Source organism: Canis lupus, chromosome X (genome assembly GCF_048164855.1).
Source record: "Canis lupus baileyi chromosome X, mCanLup2.hap1, whole genome shotgun sequence".
Taxonomy (NCBI): Eukaryota; Metazoa; Chordata; class Mammalia; order Carnivora; family Canidae; genus Canis; species Canis lupus.
Genome location: NC_132876.1, coordinates 82,860,947 through 82,876,865, shown reverse-complemented (window position 1 = coordinate 82,876,865; position 15,919 = coordinate 82,860,947). Strand labels below are relative to the sequence as shown.

The window sequence follows — 15,919 nt, the reverse complement described above, 5'->3', positions numbered from 1 at the left end:
CGCCTGCGCACTAGGTCTCCGCCGCTGCTGTGGTCTCGCGCCCCGCCCCCCGTCCCCCCACCTCTCCCCAGGCTCGCGCTCAGCCACGGCTGTGTCGGTGCAGCTGGGAGCAGACGCACCCGAGGTGAGGGTGGGGGGGGTCCGGGGTCCACCGACCGCGGCCGAGCCGGCGCGCCTCTCCCACCCTCCCCGCACCTCCAGTCTGGCCCCCACGGCTGACATTTGCGCGGCCAAAAGCGGCCCACGGGCAGGGCGCGGAAAGGGAGTAGGCGCGAGGCCGGGGACGAGCGGGCGGCGGCGAGGGAGGGGCGCAACCCAGCCCCCTTCCTGGCCCACAGCGACCCCGCCTACGTCGCGGGACGAGGACCCTCGGTGAGTAACGCCCGCCTGGAGAAGAAGGGAGGAGACAGGGCGGGGTGAGGGCCCGGAAACGCCAACAGAGAATGTACCTGCGCGCGCACCCGCGACCTCTGACCCTGTGGTCGCACTCCCGACCCCTACCTGACCTGACTACACCGTTTTTAACCCCGAGCTCTGGCCAGTCTTGGCCCCAGGACCTCCGATCTGACCCCCCACCTAACCATATTTTGGCCTGGCGTGATCCGCAATCCCTGTTTTGTTCCCCCAAACCCAGTCCTGACCCCAAACTCCACCCGGTTCTGTTCTCAGGATCCTTGGCCTGACCCTGTTCCATCTCTGAAGCCTATCTTGCCTTGTCCCGACCATCCCAGTTTCTGGCCTGTGCCCCAAACTCTTGTCCAGCCCCTGAACCCCTTCCAGTCATGTCCTGTCCCCCTAACCGCAGTCTGATCCAGGTCTGTCTGGATTCCTGACCTCTGATTTCTAAACTTTCTCCCTCCCCCCAGTACTATCCTCCTGGTCCCCTCCTGACTCCCCATCTCCAACCTGGCCCACCCCCTTTAGACCATCCCTCTGTTTCCTGCCCTGTCTCTGCCCCCAGCCCCGTGCTGTTTTCCCCTGACTTCTCTTGTCCCATCACTGTCCTCATTCCTATCCTTATTCTGTTCCAGTCTTTTCCTGTTCCTTACTTCCATCCTGAACCTGCCCTTTTCCCTATCCCCTTCCTTGAGCACTGTCTTGGCCAGTCATCATCATTTCTGAGAGCTATCCTATACTAACCCTGCCCTGCTCTTTTGTTCTTTGCTGCCCCCTACTTTTTCTCTGACCCTTGTCCTGAACCTCACTCCATCTCACCCCCTGGCCAGTGTCTTGGCTCCTTCTCTGTCCTGCCTCCTGACCTCCATCCTACAATGACTCCGATTCTCTCTTGCCCTCTGTGCTCCTTCCTGTTCTCTTTCTTCATCCTCTCCCAACCTGAAGCCCCCATCCTATCCCTTACCATGCCCCTCCACTCCAGTCAGATCTCCCTCTTCCTAACACCCATTTTCCATCTCATCTGAGCCCAGAAGAACTGAGTCCTGTTATACCCTGCCCCTGAACTCAGAGGTTCCAATGTTCCCATTATCTCGGGTTCATCCCAAATGCCTCTCAGCATGAACAAGAGCAAGAAGCCTTGTGGGCCCTGTGTGGCTTAAGGAGGTTTTCGTTTGTGATGTCCTTCACCCCCACCCAGTGATCTCACGCAGAGCTTGCATTTGTCTGCCTGCCCCAGGGGGGCATGGAACTGTTCCTACACCCCCCACCCTCCCCAAGTGTGAAAGAACACCCTAAATTATTCAGTGACTCTCTGGGAGTCTGAGATCTGGATCATGTTTCCAGCCTGGCTAGGTTGGGGGCTGCCCCATGTCAAGGTGGGGGGTGTGGTGAGCAAACATGCAGGAGTGGGGAACACAGGGGTATGTGGGAACCTTCCATGTCATGTTACCCCTATCTCCTAGTCCTGAACCTAGGTGTACATGATCTCTGCTTTCCTGGCCTGAAAAAGTCCATTCCAAGCCAGAGGCTTGGTAGGGGTGAGATGGGGATGGGGCGTTCTATCCCCCTTCTCTCAATTGTAAGCAATACAAATGGCAGTGCTAAGTCCATCCCACCTCTGTGGGGCAGGTGTGTGTGTGTGTGTGTGTGTTTGTGTCACTGAGTGTTAGATTCAGTCCTATCCAGTAGTGACAATAACAATAAAAGCAATACAAGATTCTCGATTCTCTCACTGAATCTTCTTGATTCTGAGGACAGGCAAGGAGAATTTGGATAGTGAGAAGGTAACATGTTATTCAGTTCTGTTTTGTTCCTGCATTTGTCATAGAGAGTAGTGAGAACTTGAATAACAAGATATTTGACCCATGTCATTTATCTAAAACATTTATCCAAACCTATTTTTTAAAAGATTTTATTCATGAGAGACACAGAAGCAGAGACATAGGCAGAGGGAGGAGCAGGTTCCCTGGAGGGGAGCCTGATGCGGGACTTGATCCCAGGACCCCGGGATCACAACCTGAACTGAAGGCAGATGCTCAACCACTGAGCCATTCAGGTGTCCCAAACCTAATTTTTTTTTAAGTAGGCTCCACACCCAGCATGGAGCCCAACATGGGGCTTGAACTCACAATCCTGAGAGATCAAGACCTGAGTTAAGATCAAGAGTCAGGGATCCCTGGGTGGTGCAGCGGTTTAGCGCCTGCCTTTGGCCCAGGGCGCGATCCTGGAGACCCGGCATCGAATCCCACGTCGGGCTCCCGGTGCATGGAGCCTGCTTCTCCCTCTGCCTATGTCTCTGCCTCTCTCTCTCTCTCTCTCTGTGACTATCATAAATAAATAAAAATTTAAAAAAACATTTAAAAATAAATAAAGGAGGGTCTGAGGGTCAGGGATGGGCTGAATTAAAAAAGATCAAGAGTCAGATGCTTAACTGTCTGAGCCACCCAGGTGCCTCTACCCGAACCTATTAATAACAACACAAGTGTCCTTCATTGTTCTGATGTTTGTTTGGCACCTGACTTCTGAGAGGGAGAGCTTGGATAATTCCAACAGTGAAAGATACCAAGTTACCTGGAGGTTTTTTGCTTTTGCATTTTACATAGTGAGTGGGGAGGGTTCAGATAATGAGGGATAACGACTCCAACTAAAAAATATATTCAAATTGATTCATCTCCCTGAGCTCCAGTGGCAAGAGTTGGGATAGTAAGAGTACTGTGTTGTGTGAATATATTTGGCTCCTGCATTTTGTCCGGTGAGGGAAAGCTCAGAGAGTGGGGGATAGCGGTTCTACCTCAGGTGTATCCAAATCCTTTCAGTTCCTGTATATGGATAGTAAGCATTTGGAGAATTTACCTGAATATGTTTGGTTCCTGAATTTTTTTAATGTTTTTTTAAAATTATTTATGATAGTCACACACACAGAGAAAGATAGAGAGAGGCAGAGACACAGGCAGAGGGAGAAGCAGGCTCCATGCACCGGGAGCCCGACGTGGGATTCGATCCCGGGTCTCCAGGATCGCACCCTGGGCCAAAGGCAGGCGCCAAACTGCTGCGCCACCCAGGGATCCCGGTTCCTGAATTTTTTTTAAAATTTTTTTTCATTTATTTATGATAGTCACACACAGAGAGAGAGGCAGAGACATAGGCAGAGGGAGAAGCAGGCTCCATGCACCGGGAGCCTGACGTGGGATTCGATCCCCGGTCTCCAGGATCGCGCCCTGGGCCAAAGGCAGGCGCTAAACCACTGCGCCACCCAGGGATCCCTGGTTCCTGAATTTTTGATGTTGAGTAGCAAGAGGTCTGATAATGATAGAAATCAGCTCTGTTTCAAATATGTCTGTTTTAATCATTGGGGAAGGTTCGGTATCTAGATAGCAAGTAGGGAGGGTTTGGAGGCTGAAGCATACCAGCTTGGTCTTAGCAGTACATCTGAATACATTGAGTTCTTTTCTTTGGATAGTGAGAGATTGGAAAAATTTATTTCAGAGAAAAACAACTCTGTTGCAAATTTATCAGGTGAAGCTGAGGGATACCAGCTCTTCAGCTCTGTCTCAAAAAAGAAAAAATATACACACACATTCCTGAGTTTGAATTGGGAGGGATAGTATAATTATGACAGCCAATACATATTGACCACTAACCAAAGGCGAATTATTGTCCTAAGCAAGATTTCAGTGCATTAATTCATGTCATGCTCACAACAGTCCTGTGAAGTACATGTTGTCACCCCCATTTTACAGATGAAGACATTGAGGCCTGGAGAGGTTAAGTGACTTGTCTAGGCAGTCAGTCACAGAGCTATAAGTGGCAGAGCAGGGTTGAATCTTATTTTTTTAAAAGATTTCATCCATCCATTCATGAGCGACACAGAGAGAGAGAGAGAGAGAGAGAGAGAGGCAGAGACACAGGCAGAGGGAGAAGCAGGCTCCATGCAGGGAGCCCGATATGGGACTCGATCCCGGGACTCCAGGATCATGCCCCGGGCTGCAGGCGGCGCTAAACTGTTGCGCCACCAGGGCTGCCCAGGGTTGAATCTTAGAGCCACTACTTGCTACCCCTACATGAGGCCACATGAAGCTCAGGTCCCGGCCAGGGTGGGGCATAGAGGTTGGCCATCTTACAGGCTGTTAAAAGTTGTGGACTGGAACAAATGATTCTGTCCCACCTGTCTGCCTGGCTCAAGAGGCCAGTTACCTGCCCTCCCCTCCTTACTCCTGCACCAGCCCACCTCTACACGGGTTTTTTTTTTAATTTATTCATGAGAAAAAAATTATTCATTAGAGACACAGAGAGAGGGGCAGAGACAAAGGCAGAGGGAGAAGCAGGCTCCCTGTGGGGAGCCCGATGTGGGACTTGATCCAAGGACTCTGGGATCATGATCTGAGCCGAAGGCAGATGCTCAAACACTGAGCCACCCAGGTGTCCCCAGGGTTATTATTGTTGTTATTAACAGTCATTAATGACATGGTGTGAGTTTCCTTGCGCTCTGAAATGCCTTCCAAAGTGACTCTGGCCTCTGTCGGCTCTGTAACAGCTGTTTACCCATTTTACAGATGAGGAAAGCTAAGCCAGGATATTCGGTCTGCATTGCTAGCCAGATACCCTAGTCCCTCTCAAGCTCTGGTTTCATAAGCATCCCTCTTCCCAGCATTCTTGGTGTCCTACAAGAGGCAGGAGAGGCCATGGCTAAGGGGATACACCCTATCAGCACCCAGCCACCCACCTCATGGTTGCTGCCTCCAGCAGCCCTAGGCAATGAAGGGGGGAGAAGGGGGCAGATGAAAGGACCCTTTGTGTCCCATACCAGAAATCTCACCTCCAGGAAGATAGGTGGGCAGGGTGGCAGGAGCCCTCCGTAGAATGTGTATATATACACTTATAGGAGGTGTAGGGCATTGCTGATAGAGCACTCCCCTCCAGGCTTGGCCCCCCTGCCAAGTGGCGGCGGGGGGAGCTTTCCTTACTCTACTCTTTCACATCACAGCATGGGCTGCTGCAGGGGCTGGGTTGGGCTTGGGCCCTGAGGTCACAGAGCAGATGGTCCCAAATGGAGCACAGGATGTGTGGTATGTGCCGGGGCAGGCCAGAGCCCTCAATTTCCTAGACTCTTGGCCAGAAATGCCCAAGGGGGAGGAGTGGTGGGGGGGCGGGGAGCCAGCCTGGCTTTAAAGAAGCATGAGCCCCCTCCCCACTCTTCCTCCCTTGCAGGAGGAGCCTCTGTCTGCCTCCAAGCCAGGACCCGGCCCCCCTAAGTTCTGAGTCCACCTGCTCTTATGCCTCTGTGATCAGAACCATGCCTCTTCACCTCTCCAGGCCCTAGCTTCCACATCTGCAAGCTGGCTATGAAGAGCTGGGTCTGCATCATCCTCCCAGGTTTGTAGGGACCAGGAGGGATGCACACATGCACGCTTTGTCAGTTTGCTGGGATGATTTCTTCTGGAGGCATGGAAGGTGGTCGGGTCTCAAAGCCCCAGTCTTTCCTTGGAAAAGCTGACCTCCCTGTCCCCAGCTTGGGAAACTGTTACCCCAGTGAGGATGGCAGTTGCACCAAACCTTCTCTCACCCATGCCTTGCCCTGGGAGGGAAGGGTAGGGACCCCAGGTATGTGATGCCTGCTGCCAAGAGACACACATCCGATTTATACCCAAGGCCTCCTATGTGCTCAACAAGTCCCAGGAATCCCATCCCCAGCTCCCAAGTGCTACTCTGGGGTAGGCAGGGTCTGATGTGGGCACCCGGTAGGACCAGAGGCAGCCCCACACACCCACGACCCTTTGCCCTTCTTCCTCAGTTCTCTACCAGGTTACTGGGGTAAGTGGGGATGTCTGGGCTATTTTCTTGGCCATGCTGGACACCCCAGAGGGACCGGGCCATGAGACTTGCCCCTAAGGGTGTCCTGAGCCCTGGTGACAGGCAAGCAAGGGTTAAGACATATGGGCTGGCCCAGTCCCTGGCCAGGTAGGCTGGGCTGTTGCCTAGTGGGAGGTGGCCTAGGCATCCGCCACTAAGCTCACTGCTCACCCACTCCTCACCCGCTCTGCTCACTGCCACTACCAGCTGGAACAGGGCCTGCTTGAGACAACTATTTTTTGAGGTACCTGAGGCTACCTCACAGCACCTGTCTGGCATTGGTGAGCACCTGGAAACAGGGGGCCCAGGGGCAGGGTCGGGGGAGAAGGGTATAGGGTATACAGAGGCTTCCTGTGGGAGAAAGCCAGGTCTGTGTGAGGGGTGCAGTGAAGAAGGAGGGCCTGAGTAGAGGAGCGAAGCCCAAAACATCCAATTTCCTCTCCTGGCGTGAAGCCGATTCCTTGCCGGAAATGAACGAGGGGAAGGAATGGGGGAGAAGAGAAGCCAGATTCCCCCCTTCTCCACTGTCCCCCCTACTTCCTCTCCCCCTTCCTCCCTTAGGGAGTAGCCTCTGCCTTCCTGCAACCTGGGACCTAGCCCCTCGGGAAAGCCCAGACTGGGCTATTGAGAAACTACTTCCCGACACCTGCCTGCCCCCCATCTGTTCACCCAGAGTTTTGGGAGGAGGGCTCTAGGTCAGTGAAGGGAGCAGTCCCAGACATTGGGAGTTTGTACTTGGCTTGATAGTGGCAAGATATGGAAATGGGGGGGGGGGTCCCACTGAGGGTGCTAGGGTGCCACCCAGGTGAGGTGTCTTGGTTGTAAACAGTCATTACAGCCAGGAATTTCTTTCTCGGCTGTGGTGTCAGAAGGACAGACCTGAAAAACCTGCTGGGCCCGCCTCTGGGTGTGTGTGTGGGGTACCCTCTGCAGCTCTCCTGCTGCAGCCTATCCTAAGACAGGACTTGGGGGCTGGGGTGGGGGAGTGTTATGGCAGGGGACCGCTGGGATCCCCCTTCTCACAGTCTCCAGGTGGGGATGAGGCAGTTCTCAACCCTGGGGCAAATATGCAGAGAGGGCAGGAGAGTCAAAGGCAGAGGTTTGGGAGCTGGGTGTGGGGGTGTGGGGTGTTGACCCTGTGTCTAGCCTACCCAGTGACCCCATGACTCAGGCCTAAGCTATGTCCCCGAGGTCAGGCTGACAGGGTGGAGTAGGGGTTCCTGTCTAGACCCCGTGTTGACTTCAGGGCCATGAGCTCTCAGGGAAGGAAGGCTCAAGGCAGCCCAGCGTCGGATGTGGGAGCAATCCTAATGAATGGGCCCACTGGGGAGGAGTTGAAGTTCCTGTCAGGGTGGAGGAAGGTTTAGGGGAACCCTGGGAGAGTTCCTCAGACTCAAAGGGGCTGGGGAAGAAGGAACTCCAGGAGCTTAGGGGCTGAAGAGGCTGAGCTGGGACCTCGAGGAAACCCTGCCACGCTGGGCAGTATCAGACCTTGGAGTGTGGGCATCTGCAAAGCGCACATTGCTGCCGGGAAGTGCAGGGATGTGCAGAAAGGCTCTAGGGACTGACCCCTGACCCTGAGGTTGAGTACAGGGAGCCACTGTTTTTTGGGAGGCATACAGACTCTGTGGAGTCAGTAGCAGGACTGGTGGCAGCATATTAGCAGCTTGGCCCCATCACCTGGTAGATAGATGGGGAAGGGGCTTGAACTTACACTTCTTTAGCTGCCTGGGTCTTCTCCACACCTGGTCCCCATGGCATGACAAGCTGGGGATTAGGAGGGGATGGGACCTCTGTGGCCTCATGAGGCCCTCCTAGTTGCCTGCCACCTAAGGTCACACCAGGTGGTGGGAGGTGATGTCAGCTGGGGACCGAGCAGGATGTGGGAGGGAAGGAGCAAACTCCAGAGGAGGGGACGAGGGCAGGGCTGGCAGCCAGCCAAGGGAGGCTCTATGGTCAGCCAGGGTGTCTGGGGGCAGAGAAGGAAGCAGGAGGCAGGAGGCTTGTTATCTGCAGCTGTGGACTTTGTTGCTCACAGTCCCAGCAGGGTGACTTCCCTGTGCTGGGTACAGGACGGATTGGGGTGGGGAGAGGGGCTGGAGGGGTCCTGGGACTAAGTGAACACTCCCCGTGCTGCATCGGGGCTGCAGGATGAAGTTGGGACAAGTAGAGATCCACACATCTCGCTAGATCCCCAGCTTGGCTACCTTAGCATTCTTTCATTTCTGTAACAGCCATTCATTGAGCACTTGCTGCTTGCTCAGAAGTGTTCTGAGTGCCAGAGATACCCTGAAAACAAAACAGGTATGTTTCTTGTCCTAGAGAACGTGCAAGGGAAGCACAGTCTCTTGCTGGACAGCCATTGTGAGGGGCCATATGTAGGGGCGCACCTCTGGAAGTGATATTTAAGCCCCAGAATCTAAGTGAGAACCAGGGGTTGGAGAGGCATGGTGTGGAAAAAGCACTCCAGATGGCAGCCATAGCCTGGGCAAGGGCCCTGGGGCATCGGTGGGGTTGGAACTGCTCCAGTGGAGGAGAATAAGGCTGGAGGGGTGGGCCTGGGCTACACCCTTAGCCATGGGCAGGGTATTCACCCTTCTGTGCCTTACTGCTCTCATCTCGAAAATGGGAGGCCGATAATGCCAGAGTTGCCATCAAAAGATGGTAGGAAGATTCAGCGTGGCATGGAAGGTGGCTGTTACATGATCGAGGTGCTTAATTGGTGCCTATCCTTGTTACAGTTGGTTGAATCCGTACCGTTAATTCTCCTTCCCTAGGCAAGACTCCTGACTGCGGCCCATGGGCCTCTGAGGAGGCGTTGTAAGTCCGCCCAGCTCCCCGTGTGCTGTGCTTCCATTCAATGGGAAGGGAACCAAGGTACCAGGACCCAGTGGGTCCAGGCGCTGATACAGATTCTGAGAGGGCAGGTCCATCAGGCGGGTGGGGTCAGGGTACACCTCATTCCCAGCTGGGGCGCGGGAAGTTCGGTAGGGGCAGGGGGGAGTGGATGCAGAATGCTCCCTTGATGGCTCCCATGCGTCACTGCCAGGCCTTGTCCAGCCATCAGCCACGGCCTCTCGACAGCACCAGGATGGAAGTCAAAGGTCAGCTGATCAGCTCTCCCACCTTCAATGCCTCAGGTAGGTGACCAGTTCTTCCTCTCTGCCTCTCCTCCCCTGCTCTGAGTCACCACCTGCCTACTTGGAAAGGGTTGGTCCCCAGCCCCACAGCTGCACCAGGATACCCTGGCCGATCTTTGCTCTGAACTTTGCTCCCTCTGTATCTAGCTGCCCTGTTCGGAGAAGCTGCCCCCCAGGTGAAGTCAGAGCGTTTGCGGGGGCTGCTCGACCGGCAGCGGGCCTTACAGGAGGCCCTGAGCCTGAAACTTCAGGAGCTCCGCAAAGTGTGTCTCCAGGAGGCGGTGAGGGCCCAACCCTAAGAGCGTTTGGTTGAGAGGGGGCGGTGAGGGGATGGGGCCCCCAAGTAGGCAGATTTGGGTGGCACCAATTGCTGAGCCACCTGTCTGGGCTGCAGATTCCCTGTCACCCTCTAGCTCCTCAAAGCCCAACTCAGATAGCTTAGAAATCACTAAAATGCGGCAGTACAGGCCTCCAATTCCCTATCAGCAATTTGGAACCCCCCAAACCCTCAAAAACAATACTTATTTCCAAAATCTGGCAGTAAAACCTGACCTGAAACTGCCAAGGGGTGGGTTACAGCTTTGATTTAGCCCTCTCAGTGTGAATGTCTACGCGGTTTGCCAGAAATAATGCAGTTCCGAGCCTGCAGCCCTAGGCTCTGAGGGGGGGTGTTACAGAATGTGTGGTGTATAGACTGGGTCGCCTTTACAAAGAATAAAGAATTCTGGATTCCAAAGCGGGTCTCCCTACCTCCCATGCCCACTGCCCCAGGGATTTGGGCCATCGAGGGCTGAGAGTCCACAGCATACCTGTTGGGTGGAGAATGGAGAGGAAGGAGGAGTAACAGGCATGGGCAGCTGAACATTGCTGAGCTCCTAGTAGGACTTCTGGAGTCATTACCGCTTTGCCCCATTCCCCCAACTAACCCTTGGTAGTCTCTGTCCCCTGCCCCCACCAGGAGCTGACTGGCCAGCTGCCCCCTGAGTGTCCACTAGAGCCTGGTGAACGGCCCCAGTTGGTCCGCCGGCGGCCCCCTGCAGCCCGAGGCTACCCTCCTTCGCACCCCAACCCTGCACACCACTCCTTATGCCCTGCTGAGGTGAACGGAGGGGCCTAGGGAGCATGATGGGGGTGGGCCAGGTACAGAGGAGGAGCCCAGAGGAAGTTGGGCAGCCTTGGAGTTGTGGCCAGGGGGGCGGAGAGGCTAAGGTGAGAAGAGAATGGCTTGAGGGATGTGGGTTCCAGCTCTGAAGGAAGATGCTGGGCCCCTGCATCATCGTCATTGTGATAAGCCTCTCACCTGGGGAAGATGAGTATGTTTAGTCCCTAACCAGGACAGGCACCACCTGCAGAAGAAATGAGCTCCGCCCCAGAATAGGCCCCTCTTCCAGCCCAGACAGCCTCTGCCCCCCCCCACCCCTCACCCCCCATGCCCCATGCTTGGCCATTTGGAACATTCGGTCCGATCCTGCCCTCTTGGGTGGGCCCCGCAGGAGCTGGCTCTTGAGGCCCTGGAGCGTGAAGTGTCAGTACAGCAGCAAATTGCGGCTGCGGCTCGCCGCCTAGCCTTGGCCCCCGAGCTGAGCCTTGAGCAGCGCCGGCGCCGGCGCCAGGTCCAGGCAGATGCGCTGCGGAGGCTGCACGAGCTGGAAGAACAGCTTGGGGACCTCCGGGCCCGGCTGGGCCTCCCGGTACTCCCACCGCCACAGCCTCTACCCCTGTCTACCGGGCCAGTCATCACTGCCCAAGGAATTTGCCTGGGCACACGCCTTGCTCAGCTCAGCCAAGGTGAGCCAGCCCTGTGTTCACACAGGTCAAAGCGGGAGAGTGGGCATGGGTGGAAGGACGTGATAGGGGTGGGGTAGGCAGCCAGCCAGTGAAAGGTGGGGAGCTGGGTGGGACTTGAGGGACCTGACCCGGGAGAGGAGTTGTGATAGACTGGCCCTGCAGTAAGGGTATGGCCACTGGGAACTTGGCCAGATGGCACCAGGAAAACCAGGAGCCAAGCCTCAGGTAGTCTTGGATTCAGGTAAAGATGGGTTCTTGGGAAGGAACAGGGCGGAGAGGAGACCATCCAGGGGTGCGAGGGAACGGCACCCAGGCCTTGCATTGATAGGCCCGGGTCTCCCCCTTCTCACTTACAGAAGACGTAGTTCTGCACTCAGAGAGCAGCTCCCTCTCAGAGTCTGGGGCCAGCCATGACAATGGTGAGGACCCCTGTGCCCCAAGCCCACCCATCCTTTGATGCTCAGCCCCTCCACTCCCTCTTTAACCCCTTCTTAGCCATACCCCATCCTCACACGGGGCCCCCCATCTTTCTTGCATCACCCTGACCCGCTCATCATCCCCATTTCCAGCCTCCTGCCTTAGTTCCTGCCCCACCCTCTGCCTGCAGCCCCCCAGGGTCTCTCTCATTGACTTCTCCCCTACTTGCTGCCTTCCTCCCAGAGGAGCCCCGTGGCTGCTTCCCTCTGGCCGAGCGCCCCTCGCCACCCAAGGCCTGGGACCAACTTCGGGCAGTGTCTGGGGGCAGCCCCGAGCGGCGAACCCCATGGAAACCACCGCCGTCAGATCTTTATGGGGATCTGAAGAACCGGCGGAACTCTGTGGCCAGCCCCACCAGGTGAGGGTGAGCCCCTTCCCTCCCCAGGGAGCTGGGAGTGGGCTCCTGAGCCTGAGCTGGGGCAGGAGGTGGGTATGGTCTGGGCTGCTCTGGTGGGTATGGTCTCTAACCCAGGCCCTCACCTGGGCCTGCCCGTCTTTTGTCTAGCCCCACGCGCTCGCTGCCTAGGAGTGCCTCCAGTTTTGAGGGACGAAGTGTGCCTGCCACCCCTGTCCTCACCCGGGGCACTGGCCCTCAGCTCTGCAAGTAAGGGGACTCTTGAGGGTGGGTTTGATGACCAGAGGAAGGAAGGGGTAGTTCTGATGAGAAGAGCATTAGCAAAGGGTGTGGGATGTGAGAGGCTGGGCTTTGAAAGGTATATTTTGAACAAGTCATCTCCCTTCTCTGAATCTTTGCTTCTCATCTATGAGATGGGTGTAGTATCCGCCTCTGAAGGACACTGTGCACATAATAAGTTCTGTTTACCTGTACTGAGTGCCTAACATCTGCTGGGAGTTGGTACTCTCCATGTGTCAACTCACGTAATTGTCCTTAGATCCCTGTGAGGTAGATGCTGTTGTTACTCCCATTTTATAAATTAGGAGCCAGAGGCACAGAGAGGTTAAGTGACTTGATACTAAACTGAAGACCTGGTGTTTGAACCCAGGCCACTTTGATTCTAGAGTCCATGCTTCTAATCACTGTATCCTTCTACTTGAAGAAATACTTGATAAGTGCCTGCTTTTCCCAGGCTGTGAACATAACAAAGCCCCTGTCTGTAGGGCACCTACATTCTGGGAATGGTGGCTGGCAGGATGATAGTTTGGGGTGGTTTATACACATGGTAGGGACAGAGAGTTCGGGAAGTTGAATTCCAGGCCCCAGGATTGGGACCCCATCGTGGAGGAGGCTGGGAGCAGGAAGGGCTGAGGATCCCATGTATTGGGGAAAGCCCTCTGCTGGCCCTCCCCTGTCCTTACTTCCTCTCCAGCCCTGCACGTGCTTCCATCTCCCTTGGCACTGATATACATCAGCATCCCATACATCTTCCGTCCCTCTGCCCCCCAGCATGGGACAGAACCTCCACCGCCTTTTACATGCCCCCGCTTAGCACCTGCATACATGCGGTTTTTAATCGGGTCTCCTTCGGAGATGCACCAGTGAAAGCTCAGGAAGAGGTGGGATCCGGCAGGCACTTGGCCTGCTATTTCTGATGCTACTCTCGTCACTCCCACCTCTGTGTCCCCAGACCCGAAGGCCTCCACTCTCGCCAGTGGTCTGGCAGCCAGGACTCCCAGATGGGCTTCCCCCGGGCAGATCCCGCCTCCGACCGTGCCTCCCTCTTCGCAGCCCGCACCCGTCGCAGCAACAGCTCTGAGGCCCTGCTTGTGGACCGGGCGGCCGGTGGGGGAGCTGGCTCCCCACCTGCGCCTCTGGCTCCCCCTGCCACCGGCCCCCCGGTCTGCAAGAGCAGCGAGGTGCTGTATGAGCGCCCACAACCCACCCCTGCCTTCTCCTCCCGCACGACTGGCCCCCCAGACCCTCCCCGGGCTTCCCGGCCTAGCTCAGCTGCCCCTGCCTCCCGTGGGGCGCCCCGGCTCCCACCTGCGTGCGGGGACTTCCTCTTGGACTATTCCCTGGACCGGGGCCTGCCCCGCAGTGGCGGGGCAGGCTGGGGGGAGCTGCTGCCAGCAGCGGAGGTCCCAGGACCCCTCTCCCGCCGGGATGGGCTCCTCACCGTGCTCCCAGGTCCACCACCCGTGTATGCAGCAGATGGCAGCAGCCCCCTCCTCCGCAGCAAGGATCCCCACGCCCGGGCCACCCGCACCAAGCCCTGTGGCCTGCCCCTGGAGGCCGCCGCCACCGAGGGTCCGGAGGGGCATCCAAACCCCCTGCTGTGGATGCCCCCACCCACCCGTATCCCCCAGGCTGGTGAACGCAGCGGCCATAAGAACCTTGCCCTGGAGGGGCTGCGGGACTGGTACATCCGCAACTCGGGACTGGCCGCCGGGCCCCAGCGCCGGCCCGTGCTCCCCCACATGGGTCCGCAACACCCGCCCTTCCTCCATGCCCGCTGCTATGAGGTGGGCCAGGCGCTGTATGGGGCCCCCAGCCAGGCGCCGCTCCCGCACTCGAGGAGTTTCACGGCACCCCCTGTCTCCGGCAGGTATGGGGGGTGCTTTTACTGATGGGTAGGGGTCTCTTGAGGCAGATGGCAAAGGTATCCAGGTTTCGGAGCAGCCAGTCATGGTAGCTAAGGACTCAGAGCACCAGAGAACTAGCCTCAGCCTCGGCCCAGGGTCCCGGGCCCTGCCTGACCTGCATGAATCCCTGGGGTCTCTCTCGGTGGAGGGGTGTCTTGGGCTCTGGCAGCAGCAGCAGCAGCAGTAGTCTTCTGCCAAATATTCCATTCTAATATTTGAACAAAACCGTGCATGTCAGCTGAAAATGAGCCTTGAAAGCAGGGTGCTGGGAGGAAGGGCCTCCTGGGCCCCTCGCCTTTCTCTTCTTCCTTTTGCTGCGCCCCTACGCTTGCAAGCCTAAAGGTGCTGTCCCGTGCCTGCCTCCACCTCTTTAACGAGCCTCTTTTCCTCTCTTTCTGTGTCTTGTCTGTCTCTTCCTCTCTCCTCTGTCTTGCCACCCTGTCTGGATTCTGCTACCCCTTCTAAAGATACTACGCGGACTTCCTGTATCCCCCGGAGCTGAGCGCTCGTTTAAGTGACCTGACGCTAGAGGGGGAGCAGTCCTCCAGTTCTGACCCCCAGACCCCGGGGACACTGGTCTGACCCCTTCTGATATGCCCTTTGTTGGCCTGGGCACGACTTTAATCTGGGGAGCACACAGCTGACCTCACCAAACCCTGGGGTGTGGTTGCTCTCAGTCCTGGGGCTTGGGGGGTGCCGACCTGCTCTTCCAAGGCCCCTGGCTCCTTGTAGATGCACGAAGGTGTCTGACACCCTGCTTCCCCTCTCACACTGTGCTGGGAACTGGGGCCCTCAGCCAGCTCAAAAGAGGGGGGATAGTGTAACGGGGACTCCGAGCCCCTTCCTCCATTTCTGTTTACAGTTGTGATTTAGGTATTCACTGTCTTCCCCCCCAACACTAGACGTTTTATAAAAGGGAAACTGTGATCTCGTCCTGGTTGGGTTCATTCCTGTCCCCATGCCCACCCTGTTCCATTCAGGAGCACATCCTCACCAATAAAATGGACCATAGAGGGTCTCAGGGCCCTGTTCGGGGCAGCCAGGAGACTCTGGTGTGAACAAAACTCCCTGCCACCCCCCACCAGGGCAGTTCTTGGGGAGGTAGGCTCTCTGCCCACATCTGGAAGGACTAAAGTCTGGGTAGAGGGCTTGGATTCATTTTCCTACCCCTGGGGGTGCCTGAGGGAGCCCCAGTCCTTGTCTGCCTGTCTGTGCCCGCTGCCTCTGCCCACAGGATGAGATGGCCCAGCCTCTGGTGGCACCGTCTGCCCTATTCTGTCCCAATCAGGAAGCCAGCCCTGCAGGAGGGCCAAAGGGCAGAGCTATCGGGTGTGTTGTGTCCTGGGATGCTGCGGTGGTGGAACCTGGTATCTAGTGGATGCCAGTAAAATCCTCAGGTGACGTCTGGCCACAGGCTACGTCACATCTTCCTTTGGCTTTCTTTCCATCCACCACTTTTTAAACAAATCTACACAAGCTGTGTTTTCTATGATACCTATCTGTGACTTTCTGGAGCTGGGGGTCCCCCTACCTCCTTTACCTGGTGTTAAAGTTTTCTTTTTTTACCAATGGATCTGGGCCCAAGACACTAACCCACACTGGAAGGGGATTTCTATAATAAATGTGTAAACTGAACTCAGTGTGTCACTCCTCTGTCTGCCTTGCCTGGGCCCCCCACACCTGTGGGTAAGACCAGGTAATATAGTTTTATGATGCCACATTACAAA

At 56.3% G+C, this 15,919-nt stretch overlaps 1 protein-coding gene across 15 annotated transcripts; it reads left to right on the top strand.

Annotated features, from left to right (window-relative positions):
• Nucleotides 1–42: 42 nt before the first annotated feature.
• CCDC120 (coiled-coil domain containing 120) lies at nucleotides 43–15,827 on the top strand. 15 transcript variants are annotated; one of them, XM_072817963.1, is made up of 13 exons: nucleotides 43–372; nucleotides 5,710–5,769; nucleotides 8,481–8,550; nucleotides 9,024–9,123; nucleotides 9,296–9,386; nucleotides 9,534–9,667; nucleotides 10,345–10,485; nucleotides 10,880–11,174; nucleotides 11,531–11,593; nucleotides 11,835–12,009; nucleotides 12,157–12,255; nucleotides 13,238–14,155; nucleotides 14,660–15,827. In XM_072817963.1, exons 5-13 carry the CDS (start codon nucleotides 9,338–9,340, stop codon nucleotides 14,772–14,774), a joined length of 1,989 nt encoding a protein of 662 aa, XP_072674064.1. In that variant the 5' UTR covers nucleotides 43–372; nucleotides 5,710–5,769; nucleotides 8,481–8,550; nucleotides 9,024–9,123; nucleotides 9,296–9,337; the 3' UTR covers nucleotides 14,775–15,827. The 15 variants fall into 15 exon arrangements, with proteins under 15 accessions (XP_072674064.1, XP_072674069.1, XP_072674062.1 ...); XM_072817968.1 differs by having other exon boundaries at nucleotides 5,605–5,769; nucleotides 9,024–9,066; XM_072817961.1 differs by having other exon boundaries at nucleotides 5,605–5,769.
• Nucleotides 15,828–15,919: the final 92 nt, after the last annotated feature.